The following is a 16,949-nucleotide window of genomic DNA, read 5'->3' on the forward strand; positions in this document are numbered from 1 at the left end:
AAACGTGTCTCTGTGTTAACCGAACACTGTGACTGATTGGCCTGGAAGTCTATTATGCATCTGCCCAGCTGTTTCTGCTGCTCCAGAACAAAGTTTAGGGCCACAAGGTTGGTGGCCGGTTTGCAGGGGACGCCGTATGTGGCGAGACTGAGGGAACTGGGTCTCTTCAGTCTGGAGAAGAGGAGACTCAGAGGGGATATGTTGGCAACATACAGGTATGTGAGGGGGTGTCACACGGAGGTGGGTAGAGACCTGTTCTCCCCTGCAGAGGAAGGCAGGACGCACTCCAGTGGAGCAAAGCTCAGGGAGCCAAGGTCCCATTTGGATGCCAGGAAGCACTTCCTGACAGTCAGGACCCCGAGGGGTGGAATGGGCTTCCAGGGGAGGTGGTGGAGGCCCCATCAGTGCGGGTGTTCAAGGATAGGCTGGACATCCACATGGTGGGCATGTCGTGAGTGGAGCCGGCTGGTGCCGGAGGTCAGACTAGGTGGCCCGGGAGGCCCCTTCTGACTCGCTCTGTTTCTATGTTTCTATGTCACACGAGTTGCAGAACATGTTGTGGAGACTTGCCTGCTGTTTTTACTCTCATGGTCCAATTTGGATTGGAAGCATGGCATTCCAGCAGGGGCGATTGAATGAATGCAGTGCAGTGTGAACAAAGCCACGGGAGGGGTGGATGGGCACCGTAGTTGGTGAAGGGAGAGGTTAACCCTTTCCCCTACTGCTGTGGTCATGGCAAGTTTTCACTGGCACCAGCATTCAAGAAAGGAATTGGAGAAACCCCCGGGCCCTCAGTGGCCCACTAGGAGCCACTGAGAAGCACTGGGAGCTGCCTCAGGCCACCCGGAGCTCTTGGTAGTGACACTCCAGGATCCAAGGCAAGAAACACATCATCTCCAGTCTCTGATTCCTTCCTTCCTGGGGGATGGAAGGGCTTTGAGGTGAGGTCCCTTCTAGTTACATTCCACCAGTGGGCCACACTCCCTCTTCCGTCCAACCTTGCTCTAGGCCAGGGATGTGGCATCCCTTTGGCCAGATTGTATTACAGAGCAGTTATCGGAGGACACCAGGCAGGGCTGCAGAGAGGATGCCAACACTGGCAGCAGGTTTCAGCTTAAAACTCTTACCAGCCAGTTGCTGAATGTTGGAGATGAGCACTCAGCCTGTTAGAGTGAGGGTCACAACACTCTATGAGCAGGGCTTGGAGAAAGAAGGGGGAAACTAGGGGGAGGGAGAAGGGCCACCTGGACCAGATTTCACCTCCAGGCTGAGGTTTTGCACTCTTGTTCTAGGTATTTTTAAACAAGAGGGAAAGGGTGACCTCTTCTTTCTCATTGCATGCGACTTGTGACTTCTTTCTCTTCGTACTTGCTGCATTTCACCTCTGAGCCTTCTCCCGTAGCCAAAATATCTCCACAGAATCTCAGTGCAGACCTTCTGAAGCTATGCAAATATTTTTTTTCTCCTCCCTGGCACTCTTTTGTTCAACTGAGTGGCTTTCTCAGTGGGGGATTATTTGAAATGCAAGGATTAGGCACATTAGGAACCAGCCCATATATTTGTTTTCTCCTGGGCAAGGACTTGCTCAAGGCTGGAGGAAACACTGCAGATGTAAACTCTTGGAGAAGCTAGGCGTGTGTGCCCCAGCCAGTATATTTGGCATCTGAAATTTGAAATGTATTTATTTTGGATCAGCATTTTTATGATTATGACTTGCGCCTAACCCACATTAGGAAAAAAGAACGAGGAAATAAGGCACAGTGAAACAAGATGATCTAACCTGAACGTTTCATAACCCCATAGTGGGTAACAATTAAGGGACTGATAGCTGGCGGGCCTGCAAAGCTGAGGGTTGGTCAGAAGTGCCGTAATGAGACCAGACTGGTCAGGGTGGGACTATCCTCCCAGCCTGCTTTATACCAAGGAGACCACCCAGCTTAAGCCCTTGTCATGCTGCGTTTCTATCCAGGCTTCCTTCCTCCTGGAAGGAACCCAAGGTAGTGCACAAGGTTCTCCTCCTCCCCATTTCATCCTCACAACAACAGTCCTGGGAGGTAGGCCAGGCAGAGAGTCGGTGACTGACCCAAAGTCGCCCAGTGGGCTTCACAGCTGATCAGGACTGGAACCCGGATCTCCTGAGTTGCAGTCCAGCAGTTGTAACTGCTATACCCCAGAGCTGTTGAAACAGAGAAGAGAAAGGAATAGAAGCCCGGAGTCTGAGCATGGGATTTAAAACCAGCGGCTTTTCAGCCCAGCCTCCAGATTCCCATCTGTGCCCTTGGAGGAAAGATCAGCTTACGATCAGGGCCTTGCTTGCAAGCTCCCCCTTGCTCAGCAGGAGCCTCTGCTGCTTGCACTGGCAGTTTTCCAGCCTGCCAAGCCTCGTGCATTTAGCGCTGCCTGGGAGCTGGGAGGGGGTGAACCACTTTGCAACCGTCAGAGGAATTCCGTGCACTTTAGAAAGTGCAGTGCAACCCAGGAGTGGCTGAGGTCGTGGCAGGGGTGTCTGTGAGCAGACAGAGCGGCGGTTTTCTGCCTGTGGATGCCTGGCTTGATCCACGGCTGAATATGTGAGCAGACCCCACGGCAAGGTTCTGCTTGGAGCACTGCGAAGCCTTGGTTCAGTCCACAAATGCAAGTCACTGCCTGGCCATCGCAAGGTGGCTTCCCTCTCTTCTCCTTCAGGTCTCTCCCAGGAATCTGTTCTTTCCGTGACAGAATCCAACCCCCCCCCCCCACTTCCCCCTGGCTCAATCTCTTTCTTCCTTCACAACACTATGGGCACAGTACAAATTTCCACTTCTATTTTCTGTTCACCCCTAAACTGAGAATTTATTTTAACCAGGCGTCTTTGAAACAAGCCAGGTTCATACAGGATGGTTTGAAGTTAGCTTGTTTCCACTAACCAGAGAGAAGATTAACCTCAGTTTGCTTCTTTTCAGACAGTATGGAACGTTTGCATTAATCTAAAACAGAAGTGAATGCTGTTGAATTTCTCTTTGGAAGGGCAATCGTGTGAACAGGAAGGAGGGACTTACAACATGTTGGGATGCTCAGTTGGGCCCGTAGTTGGCCCTTTGAGCTCATTGTGCAGGAGAGCATGTTGCATCTATCCATCCATTCAGCTTTTTAGGGATGCCCACTCCACCAGAGAGAAGCCTCTGCTTGGAGGCTTCTGAGCTGGGCTGCTGCTGGCCGGACAGGAAGAATGGTGGATTTTTACCTTCCTGCCATCTTTTATCTAGACAAGACTCTGAGCCCAGCTAGAGGAGATATGGTGCTGCGGTTGGTAAGGCTACAGGGCTCTTCGTAACCTCACCTCTGCACCCTCCAAATGCCCCTCCTTTGATCTCTACAAGGGTCTCAGATTTTGTGCTCTTGGAAAGCAGGCGCTCTGGTTTTTATGTGGGAGCTACAATGAGGTGGGGGTGGGAGGAGGGAGTGGCTTCTAGAATCCCCTTCCTGAAGTTGTCACGGCACCTACACCCTTTGGGAGCAGGACACTGAAAAATCTCACAGGCCCTGAGAATGCCGCCTGGAAACCACCAGGTTGCTCTTTCCACTATCCAACAACCAGTGTTCTCTGGGCAATGCACCGCACCTTAAAAACCAACAGGAAAAAAAAAAACAAGAAAGAAAGTGAAGGATAAAAGAAGTAAATGATAAATCCAAAATACTGTTTAAACATTATGTTTTTAAATAATTGAGGTGTGTTTTAAATTTAACGTTCTCTCCCACTTTAAAACAAAATTCAATAAAATCAATGTTCAGTGTTCAAAATCAACCATGAAAATTTCTCATTGTGCTAATTTTCTAGATGCAGGAAGCTTTTGTTTTTTCCCCGAAAGATATCATTTTGCTGCTGCTGCTGCTACATTATATATTTATACTGCCTTTAGGTGAAGCACTCTGGGCTGTTCTCAACATTTGAGTTGCCCATCCTGATTTCAACCAGGCCCAATCCTGCTTAGCTTCCAAGATGAGGCCAAATCAGACACTTTCAGGCTATAGAAAAGCTTTTCTATATGCAAGAGATCGTTCAGGGGGAAAAAATCTGTGTACTTGAGAGTGGTAGAGTCCTGCAAGGACTCTGCCACAGAATGCTGCTTGTTTCCTGTGCTGCCTGGATTGGAAGGAAGAAGCGGTATCTTCAAAGAGCTCATCCTGGGAGAAATTCTTTCTGCCCATGATCATGCAGTTCTGCCATGTCTTATGTGATCCATTACAAATGAGGGTGCAGGAAATCTGCAATGTGCATATTCAAATCACTCTGCAGTGCACCTGGTATTTTTAAAAATGCCTGGAGTTTAGTCCTCCTTTCACTACTTTGGACAGCCCTTTTGAGACAATCATCAGCAAGGAGAATGGTCCTTAAGTTGGATCCTGACTCTTGCTCCGTAATGGCTGTTTTTTCCAGTTGAAAATTCCGTTCACCACTTAAGAATGAGCCATACAGTCACGTAGACTTTTTCCACTTCTCTTTAATGCAGCAAGCAGCATTAGATTCCTGCACAGATTGTATCTTTTGCTCTTTTATCTTTCTGTGTTTATTACATTTCTTCATGTTGTGCAATGTTCTGGAATCTAATAGGACAAAGGGCAGTGTATGAATCTTTGGAACAAAATTAAAATACTGCTGTTCCCAAAGGCCCTTGCACATGGCTACAGGTGAGATCCGGGACGGAAGCTCCCAGTGGAATTTTCATCTTCTGAGAAGACACTGCAGGAAATATGATTTTGAATAGGGGGTGGAGAGTTTCAAGGCGGAAGAAGTCATGTACTTTACCCCCATGCTGCAGGGCTCCTCTTTCCAAATCCCACCCTAGCTTCTCTGGAGGAGAAAGTGGAGTGACCATGGAAGAACACGTGCTTTGCATGTGGGTATCAATTCTCCGGTTTAAGTCCGGTGTCTCCAGCCAAAGATCTCGGTGAACATGGCTGAGAAAGGCTATTATGAGGAGTCTTAACATGAGTTGTGAACTGTGGTGGCAGTGGATAGAAAGATTTTTTCACGCTCGGAGTGTTACGGATCAGGATCTTCTAGTAATTTGGACAGAGGACGTCCAGAACTTCTTGATTCTCTGCCCCAGAGTGGTTGTGGTCACTAAAAGGAGATGAGTAGAAGAGGCCTATTAGCTGCTCTTAGAGAAGGTAAAGAACAGGAATAGCATTGCTAGGAGGAAATGTGCCAAGAGGCAGAAGCTGCTGGGGGGCAAACCAAAGGGAAGGAGTCTTTTGCAAGGGTGGGGATCCTCCAGCCCATGCGAATAAACCTGGCCTGTAGAAGCTTGGGTTTCCCTTCCTCCTGGAAGTGACTGTGGATTGAGGAGAAGGTGGAGCAGGGAAATGTCCTTGTTCTCTCCGATTACAAGTCGGAGATAATGAGGATTCCAAGTGGGAGGAGGAACAGAGCACTCATCCAGAAGTGCCTGCGAGTGCTGAACAAAGGTGCTTCATCTCCTTTCGCTTTACCTGCTGAGGTCGTTTGGTCCACAGGTAGTCATTCCATCCACACCTCCCACAGTTTCCCACGCCTGGTCTGTTGCATGTGTACCCGGCTTCTGAACTCCCCAGTGGATCTAGTTGGCCACTGTGAAGAAGAGAACGCGGGGCTTGGTATACGAAGGATCCTGGTGGATCGGAGTATCTATTTCTGCATCCTCCGTCCTCCTGGAGATCTCCTTTGCTTCAACATTGGCGCAGTCCTTTGGATGAGGATGTTGGAACTCTGGAAGGCTGTGGGTTTTCCGTAAGCGTAGGGAGATTTTGCTGTCCCCCTTTTGAGTGCTGTTTCTCACATCCTGTCCGCTGCAGGAGAACAAGACCACCCTCTTCCGCCATGTGCAGCAGATGACCTATAGCCTCATTGAGTGGCGATCCCAGATCCTCTCGGGGACACTCCCCAAAGATGAGCTGGCTGAGCTCAAGAAGAAAGTCACGGCCAAAATAGACTACGGCAACAGGTGAGTTCATTTTCTGTTACTACACTGCCTTTCCCATCTTCAAGCTGGAGTCTGAGTATGGATCACCGCAGAAGGCATTGGATTGTGTGCCGCTCTTAGAATCAGCTCAACCTCTGGGATCTTCTTCCCAGTGCCAACTCTTTGAGAGGTAAGAAGGTGGCAACTATTGGGAGGGTCTTTTCTGTGGTGGCCCCCCCATCTTTGGAATAATCTCCATGCTGCAGCTCACCTGGCACCAAATCTGCCACCAGGTTAAGATGTCCCGCTTTGCAGAAGCCTTTAAAGACCTCCTGGGTCATTCAGGGGCCTGACATGATTATCTAGATGCCTTTCCTGTATTCTTGGCTGAGTCTTGTTATGGTCTTAATATAATTTATGCTATTTAAAATTAATTTTTAATTCTAGCTAATGTTTTATCTATTGTATGTTATTGCTTTAACACTTTCTCGTAAACCACCCAGAGAGCTTTGGCTATGGGTGGCACAGAAATGCAAGGAATGAATGAGTGAAAGGAACTAACTTGGCGCCTGGCTTGCGTGCTGGTTCCCTTTGTGGAGAAGCATCTTCGGAAGCCCCTTTGCCACAAGCCTTTCATCTGAACACATCGAGAATGTGCTTCCTCCGTTTTTCTTTCTTTGGGATGCCAGTCTGGGGTTTGCTTCTCTGTTCAGCTTTCTTGGTCCTGCCAGCTCTGTTCCACCCCTGCTGCTTGTGGTGGAGCAGCAGAGGGGGAGAAGCTGTCGAGGGGGAACCAAAGCTTGGTGGTGGAACATCAGCTTTGTGGGCAGAAGCGCCTCGATCCAATCCAGGCAATTGGTTAGATCTGGGAAAACAGCTGCTAGTCCCAGCGCACAAGGACCAGGCAGTTCCCTGTGTTCCTTGGAAGGGGTGGCGTTACCGCTCCTCAAGCAAAGCTCCACTTCCAGAGGGCTCATCACATCCATTCAGTCTTTCTATAAATGTTTTGAACTTGGACCAAGGGTCTGCGATTATGGCCTTGTTGATGTTCTAAATGCCTCATCCTTCACTTCTTGGCAGCCCACTGGTCTACCTTCTTAATTCTCTACCGCCAATCTCCTTTATCCATCATTTTTATGGGTTATTTATGCATTATTTAAGTAATTCATTTATATACTGCCCATTAGCTGAGGCTCTCTGGGCGGTTAAAAATATTAAAAAGACACACAGAAGCATTAAAATAACAAACATAGCTGCAATTGCTATTATGCAGCACAGAAGCGTAACAGTGATGCAGAAATGAAATGGGATATAAAAACAAAGTTTAAGAGTCAGATTGTTAAAATGCCAGGAAAATAAACAGGTCTTCACCTGGCCAAAAAATAAAATAAAATAAAATACAAAGTGGGTGCCAGGTGCACTTTTTTGGGGAGCTCATTCCAAAACAGGGGTGCCACAACCGAAAAGGCCCTCTTCCTGGTAGCCACCCACCTGACTTCCTTTGCAAGGGGGTCCTGGAGAAGGACCCCCAAAGACGACCTCAGGGTCTGGGTAGGTACATATGGGAGGAGCTGATCCTTCAGATAACCAGATAATGGCCCCAAGCCGTTTGGGGCTCGAAGTGTTAGTGCTGGCACCCTGCATCACACGGCAGGCGGGCCCTGCTGGTGAGCCCTGCCAGGATCGGCAAGTGCCAGCAGCAGGGCCTTTCCAAGGGCTGCTTCGCGTGTCTGGAACTGAAGGAATTACGTGTCTCTCTTCCTGCTTCTTTAAATCGGGTTTGAATGAAAAGATCTTTTTATTTCAACCTGCTTCTCATTGAAGTGATGATCGGAATTTCAGTGGCATTATCCTTTTAATTCTTCCACTATAGTTTGTTGCTGCTGCTACTCCCTTGGGTTACTTTATTTCTTTACACTATTTGAAATGTTTAATGTTACAGTTATACAGTTGTATCCGTTTGTAACTCTAATATAACTGTAAGCTTTCTGTTTGCAAATTGCATGCCCAAGTGTAACGTGCACAAAGGAAATGTCTTAGTTGTGCAGGTTACTTAATGAATTAGCTTGAGGGGTTGTGCGTTAGTTTCTGCTTGTAAGAAGATAGTAAGAAGGAAACTGGAGCATCTGGGTTAAGAAAGACAGACAGAAGCATTTCTTCTTCAAGAAGCAGTCCATTCTCTTACTTACAACCCAGAAGGTGGACTAAAGGTGCAGTCTTGTGCAAGCTGAGACAGAAAAAAGCCCGCCGGTTCCCAGTATTCGCCAGCCACTGGTGCCTGAGGCAAGCTGCTGGTTGCAGTGTCTTGTCCTGTCTAAACATGCACAGGGCTGCATCGTGAGGGTCTTTCTAATGGGTGTGGAAGCTATCATCCCCTTGGAGTGCCTGATGAACACAATCAAATGCCTTTCTCATATCACTTGTAAGCCACCAGGAGGACGACTTTTGTTCTGAAAGGTGGGATATCATTTTTTAATAAAATAAATCACTCAGGGCAACGGAATGCCTCATCCGGGTCCAGTGAATCTCTGGATCATTTAGAGATGTGCCTGCAGGCCATTAATTTGGGGAGAAAAGGGGAAAGTGTTTTTCCCCGCTTTGGCAGGCAGGGAAAAGAATAACATTATTTAATCTTACTGGAATAAATAATGGTTTGGATCTTTACATTTCACTTGTGAAATCCCTTTGCATTGTCTATCTCCCAACGATCTTAACAGGGCTGCCTGGTCCCTGCTTGCAGACTGGTGTTTTTCAGCCCTGGGAAGAACGTACACATGGCATACATTTCCACCCATGGGTCTCGCCAAGGTCATACGAGCAGGCAGAAATAAGCACATGTCGCCCCACACAGTGAGACTTCTGGAGTGTGAAGGGTTATTTCTGCATGTGCACCCTTTTATTTTTGGACGTTTGCTCTGCTTCCCCTTCATTCTGCTAAGTATCCCCTCTGCAACTGAAATGTTCAGGCAGTTTGATTTCACGCTCGATTCTGAGATGAGCAGCACATCCACAGACCAAGCACAGCTTTGTTTGCATGCCAAGCTGCCAGCATTGTGAACAGGTGGCAGAGAGCTCGGTTCTTAAGAACTTGAAACATGGGGATATTTCCAAATCCTACCAAATGAGTATTTTCTGTGCTTCCTACTTGTGACCTGTAGAACCTGCCTCCGTGTGTGTGGGTGTTGGCTTTGGAGCAATGACATGCTGGACCCAGCAAAAGAGGTGCCGTGTTTGTCATCCACAAAAGCACAGCTGTGTTCCTTCCTGGTTGGTTGTGTTGTTCTCCTCCGCATTGACTTGCAGCTACCAAATGTGCACGCTTGTTTCATAGAAACATAGAAACAGAGCGAGTCAGAAGGGGCCTCCCGGGCCATCTAGTCTGACCTCTGGCACCAGCCGGCTCTGCTCACGACATGCCCACCATGTGCACGTCCAGCCCATCCTTGAACACCCGCACCGATGGGGCCTCCACGACCTCTCGTGGAAGCCCATTCCACACCCTCGGGGTCCTAACTGTCAGGAGGTGCTTCCTGGCATCCAGATGGGACCTTGGTTTCCATCTCCCTCAGCTCAAAGTATCTAAACATAGCTGGTGGAGGACAATTAGAAGTCACGTAGATCAACCTGGCACCCCCCAGATGCTGTTGGACTACTCTTTGCATCACCCCAAGCCAGCACGGTAATATGACAATTCTGCAGGTGGAGCTCATCTGCAGGACAGTTTAAAGTGCCCAATTCAGGTGTGTAGGCAAGCCTTGCAGTCCGCATGCTCTTGACCCCACCTGCTCTCACTCACCTGGTGGTCTTCAGAAAACCTCATTGAAGACATGCTTCCTCGGTTACCACTGGTGGTGCCCCCTCCATTGCTGTTTTCTGGAGAGTCCCACCATTCATCTTCCTGCAAAGATGGTCATTTATGGAGTGGGAGAGTAAGTGAGGGCATCTGGGACCCCCATTCATGGCATGGTGGGGATGTCCCATGGCCCATTCCGACCTCAAAATGGTCTTTTCTGCTGCACCGCCACGCTCTCCGTAAGTCTTGGTAGAAGTATGTTCAAATAAGTTGCCGGTTCCACCTTTTCCACCCTTAGCCCCTCCAGGTGCTTTGGCCTGCAACTTTAATCAGCCCCACCACTATGGTAATGGTCAGGAATTACTGGGAGTTGTTTTCAAAACATCTGGACAGCAACAGATTGGGGAAGACTCTGTCTGGTCTTTGTCTGTGGCAGAAAAAACACCGGATATGTGAATTAAAGATCTTCAAAACATAGTAACTGGAATCGGGAATTGCAGGATCATATCCAAAGGTCTTCCTACATGTGTGAACAGTGGTTGAGCCCATTCTCTGTTCTCAGGTCTCCTTTGCCTTCCTCTGAACCATTCCCAAACCACGGTAAAGCAAGCTGTACGAGACAGTGCCAAGAACTCTAACTGATGGTATCTTTGGATTCTTGGCACATTTTCAAGGGAGCTGTTTATCAAAGGAAATGCTTGTTCAAACAATGCAAAAGTATACATTTCAAAAAGACAAACACCCAGTGTAATACATTTTATTTATTTATTTATTTAGAAAACTTCTATCCCGCCCCATTCGCCGAAGCCTCGGGGTGGCTCACAGACATAAATAAACTTCCTTAAAATAATATAAATTAACAGTATAAATTAAGTCGCCCTGGCCAAAGAATAAAATGAATAAATACTATTAACAATTAAAATGACATTTGACTAAAAACGTCTTTGCCTGGCACCGAAAAACAAATGCTATTAAATAAATGCTACTGGTCTTAATCATAATATATATATAAATAACCCAGGCTTAAACAACATCTAACAGCCATTGCAATGAATTTCATGTGAAAATATAAATTATAAAAGCCCTGGTATAGAACATATTACTATCATATGCAAGTTAGGACTTAGACTATCAATTTGTACTAAAACTAAAAATCTCCTTGCTGTTTCTTAATACAAGTGGTTTAGGGTAAGCTTTCTGGTGGAGTTCACCTAAGGAAATTAAGGGGCATCCAGCCCATCAAAGGCAAGGATGTGCATTTGAAAGGCAGAACACCTCTCATGCAGAGGCTTGGTAATTAAGATGCTATTGGGAAGCACAGCTGAGTGATGCAGTCCTTCCTTCTGAGCACACACGCAGAAACCTCGACCTGCTTACTTCTGAGTATGCCTAAAATGGTAATAACCTCACTTGCCCCTGCCAGCTTGGGCTTTGGCCCCACTGACAAGGTGGGTTGTAACTACTGAGGCCTTTTTCATTTGGCAGCTTGGCCCTGGCTGGGGAATGCTGGGCTATCTAGGGCTTTGTCCATCTTAAGCACTCGTAGGATTGACTCCTAAAATGTTTCGTATAACAACCAGAATTTAATCTAACAAGCAGGAATGTCTGCCCCCCCCACACACACACACCCTGGGATGTCTCCTTTATGACCCTGGACCAGGAGGGGGAAAGGGATCCAAGCTTGGAATACCAGTTCCAAGGTCAGAGCTGTTTCCAGTCTTGGCTCTGGCACCCCTTTGTCCTCCTAGAGTAACAAAGCGTACATACATTTTATGTAATTAGCATAGTTTATTTTGGTGGCAGCAGGTGGAGATTTTCAGGTTGTAGAATCTAAATGTCTAGAGTAGATTGCAGCATCTTTTAAAATGTGCAGTGTTGACTTTTTCATCTCAAATGTGTCCTGGTGATTTTTAACTGCCCAATAAGCCATGTTCTCTGAACTGCATACAATACATTCTGAACATAGAATGGAAACAATGTAAAATCAGCACATAATAAAACCAAGATAAAACCAGTAGCAGAGATTTAAAAAAATCCCCCCCATCACACCAAAATAAAACACAGCAGCAGTAAAAATGTACTGATCCAGAAAGCACCAAAACAGTGCTGAAAATGCTTTGGAGGGGGGAAATCTTCAGGTTTCTACTAAGATGTGCTAGAAACAGAATTCTAGCAGAAATACAAACTGCAGGCAAACTACGAGTACGTGGGACTTTCCCTGGAATTTAAGTTCCCATATATTAATCCATGCTCTATACTTACAGATGGGAGAACAGGAGATAGCTATGCTCACTGAAGTTCTCCAATTTTGGTTTGGCTCACTTCTGTTCTGATGGGCAACTTGTTTTTCAGTTGGTTTAAACTGGAAAAGTGGTTCATGTTCAGGAAATTGTGCATTTTGAGTTGTTCCTTTTTCAAACTGTGCCCATATTGGAAAGTGGTGTGTTTTGAAAGAGTGCATTTTTCAAAATTTCTGTAATTTGAGGAAGCTGAGGATTTTGAATTGTGCATGAGTGCATTTTTCAAAACTGACATATCAGAGCAAGTTGTGTATTTTCAAGTATGTGTTTTGTGAATGTGAATGCAAATCCGGGCATTTTTCAGGTATTTGTAAACTGAGATGAAATTTCTGTTCCTTGCCCTTGTCTGTATTCCTTGTTTTTCTGGGTTCCTGCAAGGATCTTGGGGCTGGACCTGGTGGTGCGAGATGATAATGGGAACATCCTGGATCCAGATGCTACTAGCACAATAGCACTCTTTAAAGCACACGAGACAGCATCGAAAAGAATCGATGAACGAATCCAAGAAGAAAAGGTATGCGTCTGAGATACCATGTAGTTTCTCCCTGGGGTGCTTGCACACAAGGAATGCCAAACAGCTGGGTTTTCAGAGGTGAGCTGGCTGAGAGCAATATGCAAGTTGCAGTGGTTTGAAGAATCCACACCTCTTTCCAGAATGACAGGATGGGATCAGTCCGTATTTCAGTGCTTTCTATTAAAATCTGAGATGGGAAAGCTGTCTCTTGCTTGTCTCAGATTAATTTGGAAGCTTTCTCCCATGAGCTCACGCCGCTTTCTCAGCCAACCTCAGCCACTCTTCAAAGTGGATCCAGTCCTTTGCCTAGAACAGGGACACAGAATCTCTTGGGCGGTGGGGGGGAGACGGACCACCACTTCTGGCCTTTCTGGAGTCCAAGCCAGCCCCCAGTGTTCTCCAGATGGTCACACCCCCATCTCTTGATCTGACCCCCTTTCCTTGAGCACCAGTCATTCGGTGTTTCCCAGCTTTTGCCTAGTATTTCCCCCCACTCTAAAAGGTTGAAATGACTCAGCTAAGGCTTAAAACCATTCTGCTAGTCTTTCATCTTGCACACATGCACCTGGCTTTACATTAGGACCACGTGATCCTGGAAGGGCTCTTTAAATGTCCCCTTCCCAGGTTTCACCTCTAGCACTGTACCACCCCGCCAGCCGGGGGTGGGGGGGTGGGGAAGGTTTGAAGTCCCTCTTCCTGGAGCGCCATAGTCCTGGTTTGCATAGCGCCCCCTTGTGCATATGCAAGAGTAAAGACAGCACTCGCGCGTGGTTACACTATGTACAATTAGCAGAATACTTAGTGAGCTGGTATTTCAGCCTAGCCTCTGTTTCTGGTGGTCTGCCTTTGACCTCACTCTCCCAGAGAACGCCTCCAAAATGGAATCCAGCCCTTGTGGGGAAAAGGTTGAGCAACCCTGACCTAGTGGATGGTTGAGGGACAGCGCTCTTGTGCCCTTAACATCTGCGTGACATAAGTACCCCAGATGAGGCTTTTCTTAGCATGTAGGCGCAGTGATGGGAGAAGCTGAACCTGTTAGATTTTGTTTACTGTCACAAAGCTGTTAAAAGCTTAGGAACCCTGGCAGGACAAAAAAGTTGGAACCCCTAGAAACAAGCCATCAACTTGATTTTCACTGAAGCATTCTCACCTGGATTCGATACAGTCCTTTCTGGTGCTGTGTGAAGTGTTTGATTAACTGGTAGCCCCAAGGACTTAATTTCTGCCAGCTTCCAAGTGGGAAGTACCTTTCATTTCAGGGGTTTTACTGTCAAGGATGCACCCGGTAAAACTGCATAAAATATACCTTTTCATTCAAAAAATGGGGAGATGATTGATATCCTTGCAAGGCGACTGTCTCTTGTGAGTCTCGGGGGATAGCATTAAAAACAGTATTTCTGAAGCATCTAGTCTTTGTCTGTGGCGGAAACTCTTGTGTCACAGTAACATACTCTCTGATCAGAATAGCAGCAATGCTCCTGTGGGTATAAAAGAAGGGAGGTCTCCCTGTTAGTTTAGCACGTGCTGGCTGCAGCATTTATAGATACTTGCTTGCAAAGATCTGTATCTGCTGTGTGGCTAGTCAGAGGCACTTTCAGGGTAGGGAGATAAATAGATTCAGCTTCTCTAAGTTATTATCAATTAAACGAGGAATCTCTACTTGTCTTCTGGCCACTCCCAATCTGATGTTCTCCCAAAGCTTCCAACTTCCAGCTTTCCTGGCCAGCTGATCCAAAGGCACTGGAGAAAGGATGTTTTAAACTCTCTCTTTTTGGATATCCTCTGCCTCCAGCCAAAACAGCCATATTAAAATGTGGGGCTAAGAAAAGGGACTGTTTTCCAGATGGACTGAGGTTTGCAGGCATTTCCTCACTGTTTGTCCCAAGAACTCACTCTCTTGTTCATCTCTTCTTCCCCACAAGTCTGTCCAGCAGAATGTGGACCTGCGAGGACAGCCTATCTTCAACACAACCCACACGTACAGCCTGTACGTCAATTTCAAGAATTTTGTCTGCAACGTCGGAGAGGATGCAGAGCTGCTTATGAGCCTCTATGATCCCGATCAGTCCAAGTTCATTAGGTGCGTTCTTAGCATAACGTTTCAAACCACCATGAGATCCCTAAGCAATATTCAAGGCAGGGCAGAGGCAGACCTTCAGTGCCTGAGGTTGATTCCTCCAGCAGGTTTGGCAATGGATAGGCCCGAGCCTTGGGTCCATGTTCTCCCTTCCCGTTTCCTTCACGTGCTGGTGGAGGAGCTGAGAAGGCTCCCTTGGTGGCGTGTAGCAACCACCATTTCCTGTCTTGTCTGGATAGGTGAAACTGGTGGGCCGTGAGTCAGACTAGCCAGACCAGAGTTGCTCATAACTGAGCAAAATGGGAAGTGGCCATTTATTTCAGAGAATGCATGGAAGCTTTTCATATCCCCTTTTTCGGTGCAAAACAGGGGGAAGTGGGGTGGGAAAGGCGAGTGCTTTGGCTTGCTTGTTTCCAGAGCGGGAAGCCATGGTTTGTTGTTACCTGTGACTGGAGTGGCAATCTCAGTCGGGGCTCATATTGTATGAAAGCGCCTTGTTTTTCTTTCTGTGAAATGCAGAAGCACCAGTAGGTTTGCTTCACGCGAATGGGCAATGGACTGCCTCAGCCTTGGCACAGTTTTGCCCCTTGGCAAAGTCGGGCATTCTTTAGTGCATCTACTTAAATGTGAGGATAGGAGCTGCATGTCACAACTGTGACAACATGTCTTCATTATTATTTTGCAGTGAAAACTATCTGGTGCGTTGGGGAAGTAACGGGATGCCAAAGGAAATTGAAAAGCTGAATAACCTTCAAGCTGTCTTTACGGTAAATCCTGTTTTGGCCTTCGGAAATTCCACCCCTTCGCCCTACTTGAAACAAGAGTGTTTTGTGTTATGATCTGGTCGCTGGTGCCTGACTAGGTTGGTTGTAACAGTTCCAGGAAGAGGTGGGCAGGACCTGGGGGACAAGATATCAGCTTGGAGGTTTTTCATAGAACTTGCTATGCCGACCAGCAAGCACGGTAACCAGCCTAGGCAATTTGCACGTGTTCCTTGGCAAAGCCAGTAAAAAGAAGAAGACAAAGTCACTGCAGCAGCAGGTGACGAAAAGGGGTCGTTCTCGATGTATTTCTGTCTAGGCAAGAATAGGATTACACCCTCAATAATACAAAATCCAGGACCTTTCTTTTTAATATATGTTTTTGCTATCGTGCTATTGTATTTCTTTAATACAACCCTTTTTTAAAAAGCAGTCAGGATAACTTACAGGAATAAAAATAAAATCAGTAAAGCATTTCTATGTTTCTTAAAAATATCAGTCATAACAGCAATCATAAAACAGCAATCCAAAGCAGCATTAAAAACGAGTAAAGTCAGTTAAGAGGCAACATAAAATAAGCACGTCTCCTCCTGGTGGCTGAAAGATACCAACTTTATGTTACTACCACTTTTGCTACTCTATTGCCTTTATATCCCGCCTTTTTTCCTCTTGTGAGGACCCCAAGGCAGTTTGCCTAGTTCCATTTTATCCTCGCAACAACAACCCTGTGAGGTAGGTGCGAGTGAGCGACCGGCCCCAAGTCCCCCAGTGAGCTTCATGGCTGAGTAGGGATTAGAACCGGCATCTCCCAGGTCCCCAGTCCAGCACTCTAACTCCCATGGTACACTGCTTTGTTACCGTAACCATTTTAAAAGGTCACAACCAGTGAAAATGCCTGGGTGAATAGAATCAACTTAGCATGCCTGATGCCAGCCAAGGCCATGTGATGGCTGAGCTTCCGTCAGCCTGGCTTGTCACACCTTGGCACCTGCACCCAACCTGCTCAGGTAAGGCCAACCAACCCCTCTGAGGGATGTTGCTTTAGGCTGCCTTCTGAAGGTCTTGTCTCCCAGGCTTGTGAGCGCAAGCTCTGAAGGGAGAGGTTTCTTGCCCACTTCCTGGTCCGTGGCAGGTTTGCATTGTGTGCAAGGCGACCGCATCATTCAAGTGGCGTTTAGCAGTGGAGCGCTTAATTGCGTGTTCTCATTTCCTGGAGAAATGCTGAGCCGTATTCGGGCTGCAAGCCAGCCAGGGCTGCGACCGACTCTTGCTCAGACATGGAGTTGGCAGGGGCCTCGTGCCATTTCTCCCGACAAGCAGCTGGTTCATCTGCCCAAGTGGTGCTGGGCAAAGGGGGTTGTCCTTGCCTGGGGTCTCTGCAGAAGCGCCACGCTTGCAGGTGCGCCTTCTGTGACACAAACTCTGAATGTGCAGCCACTGGGAGCACGGTTAGTGGGGAAATGTGGCAAGCAGAAGAAATTCTGCTGCCCCCCCGCCAAAAACCTCCCCTGCTACTTTCGCTATAGGCATGAGGGGAATTAGAATAGCCCCTTTGTGTGCACATTAAAGGATGGGAAGAATAA

At 47.2% G+C, this 16,949-nt stretch overlaps 1 protein-coding gene across 3 annotated transcripts in view; it reads left to right on the forward strand.

Moving 5' to 3' along the window:
* The window catches only part of DOCK5 (dedicator of cytokinesis 5), a 108,169-nt gene that overhangs the window by 16,646 nt on the left and 74,574 nt on the right, over nucleotides 1-16,949 (forward strand). For all 3 annotated transcript variants that reach the window (XM_044437476.1, XM_044437474.1, XM_044437475.1), the window contains exons 5-8: nucleotides 5,815-5,963; nucleotides 12,393-12,528; nucleotides 14,451-14,608; nucleotides 15,291-15,372. In XM_044437476.1, the coding sequence (XP_044293411.1) occupies nucleotides 5,815-5,963; nucleotides 12,393-12,528; nucleotides 14,451-14,608; nucleotides 15,291-15,372 (525 nt within the window). The remainder of the gene's footprint in view (nucleotides 1-5,814; nucleotides 5,964-12,392; nucleotides 12,529-14,450; nucleotides 14,609-15,290; nucleotides 15,373-16,949) is intronic.

Source organism: Varanus komodoensis, unplaced genomic scaffold, assembly GCF_004798865.1.
Source record: "Varanus komodoensis strain SLA01 unplaced genomic scaffold, ASM479886v1 scaffold30, whole genome shotgun sequence".
In the NCBI taxonomy this organism is placed as follows: Eukaryota; Metazoa; Chordata; class Lepidosauria; order Squamata; family Varanidae; genus Varanus; species Varanus komodoensis.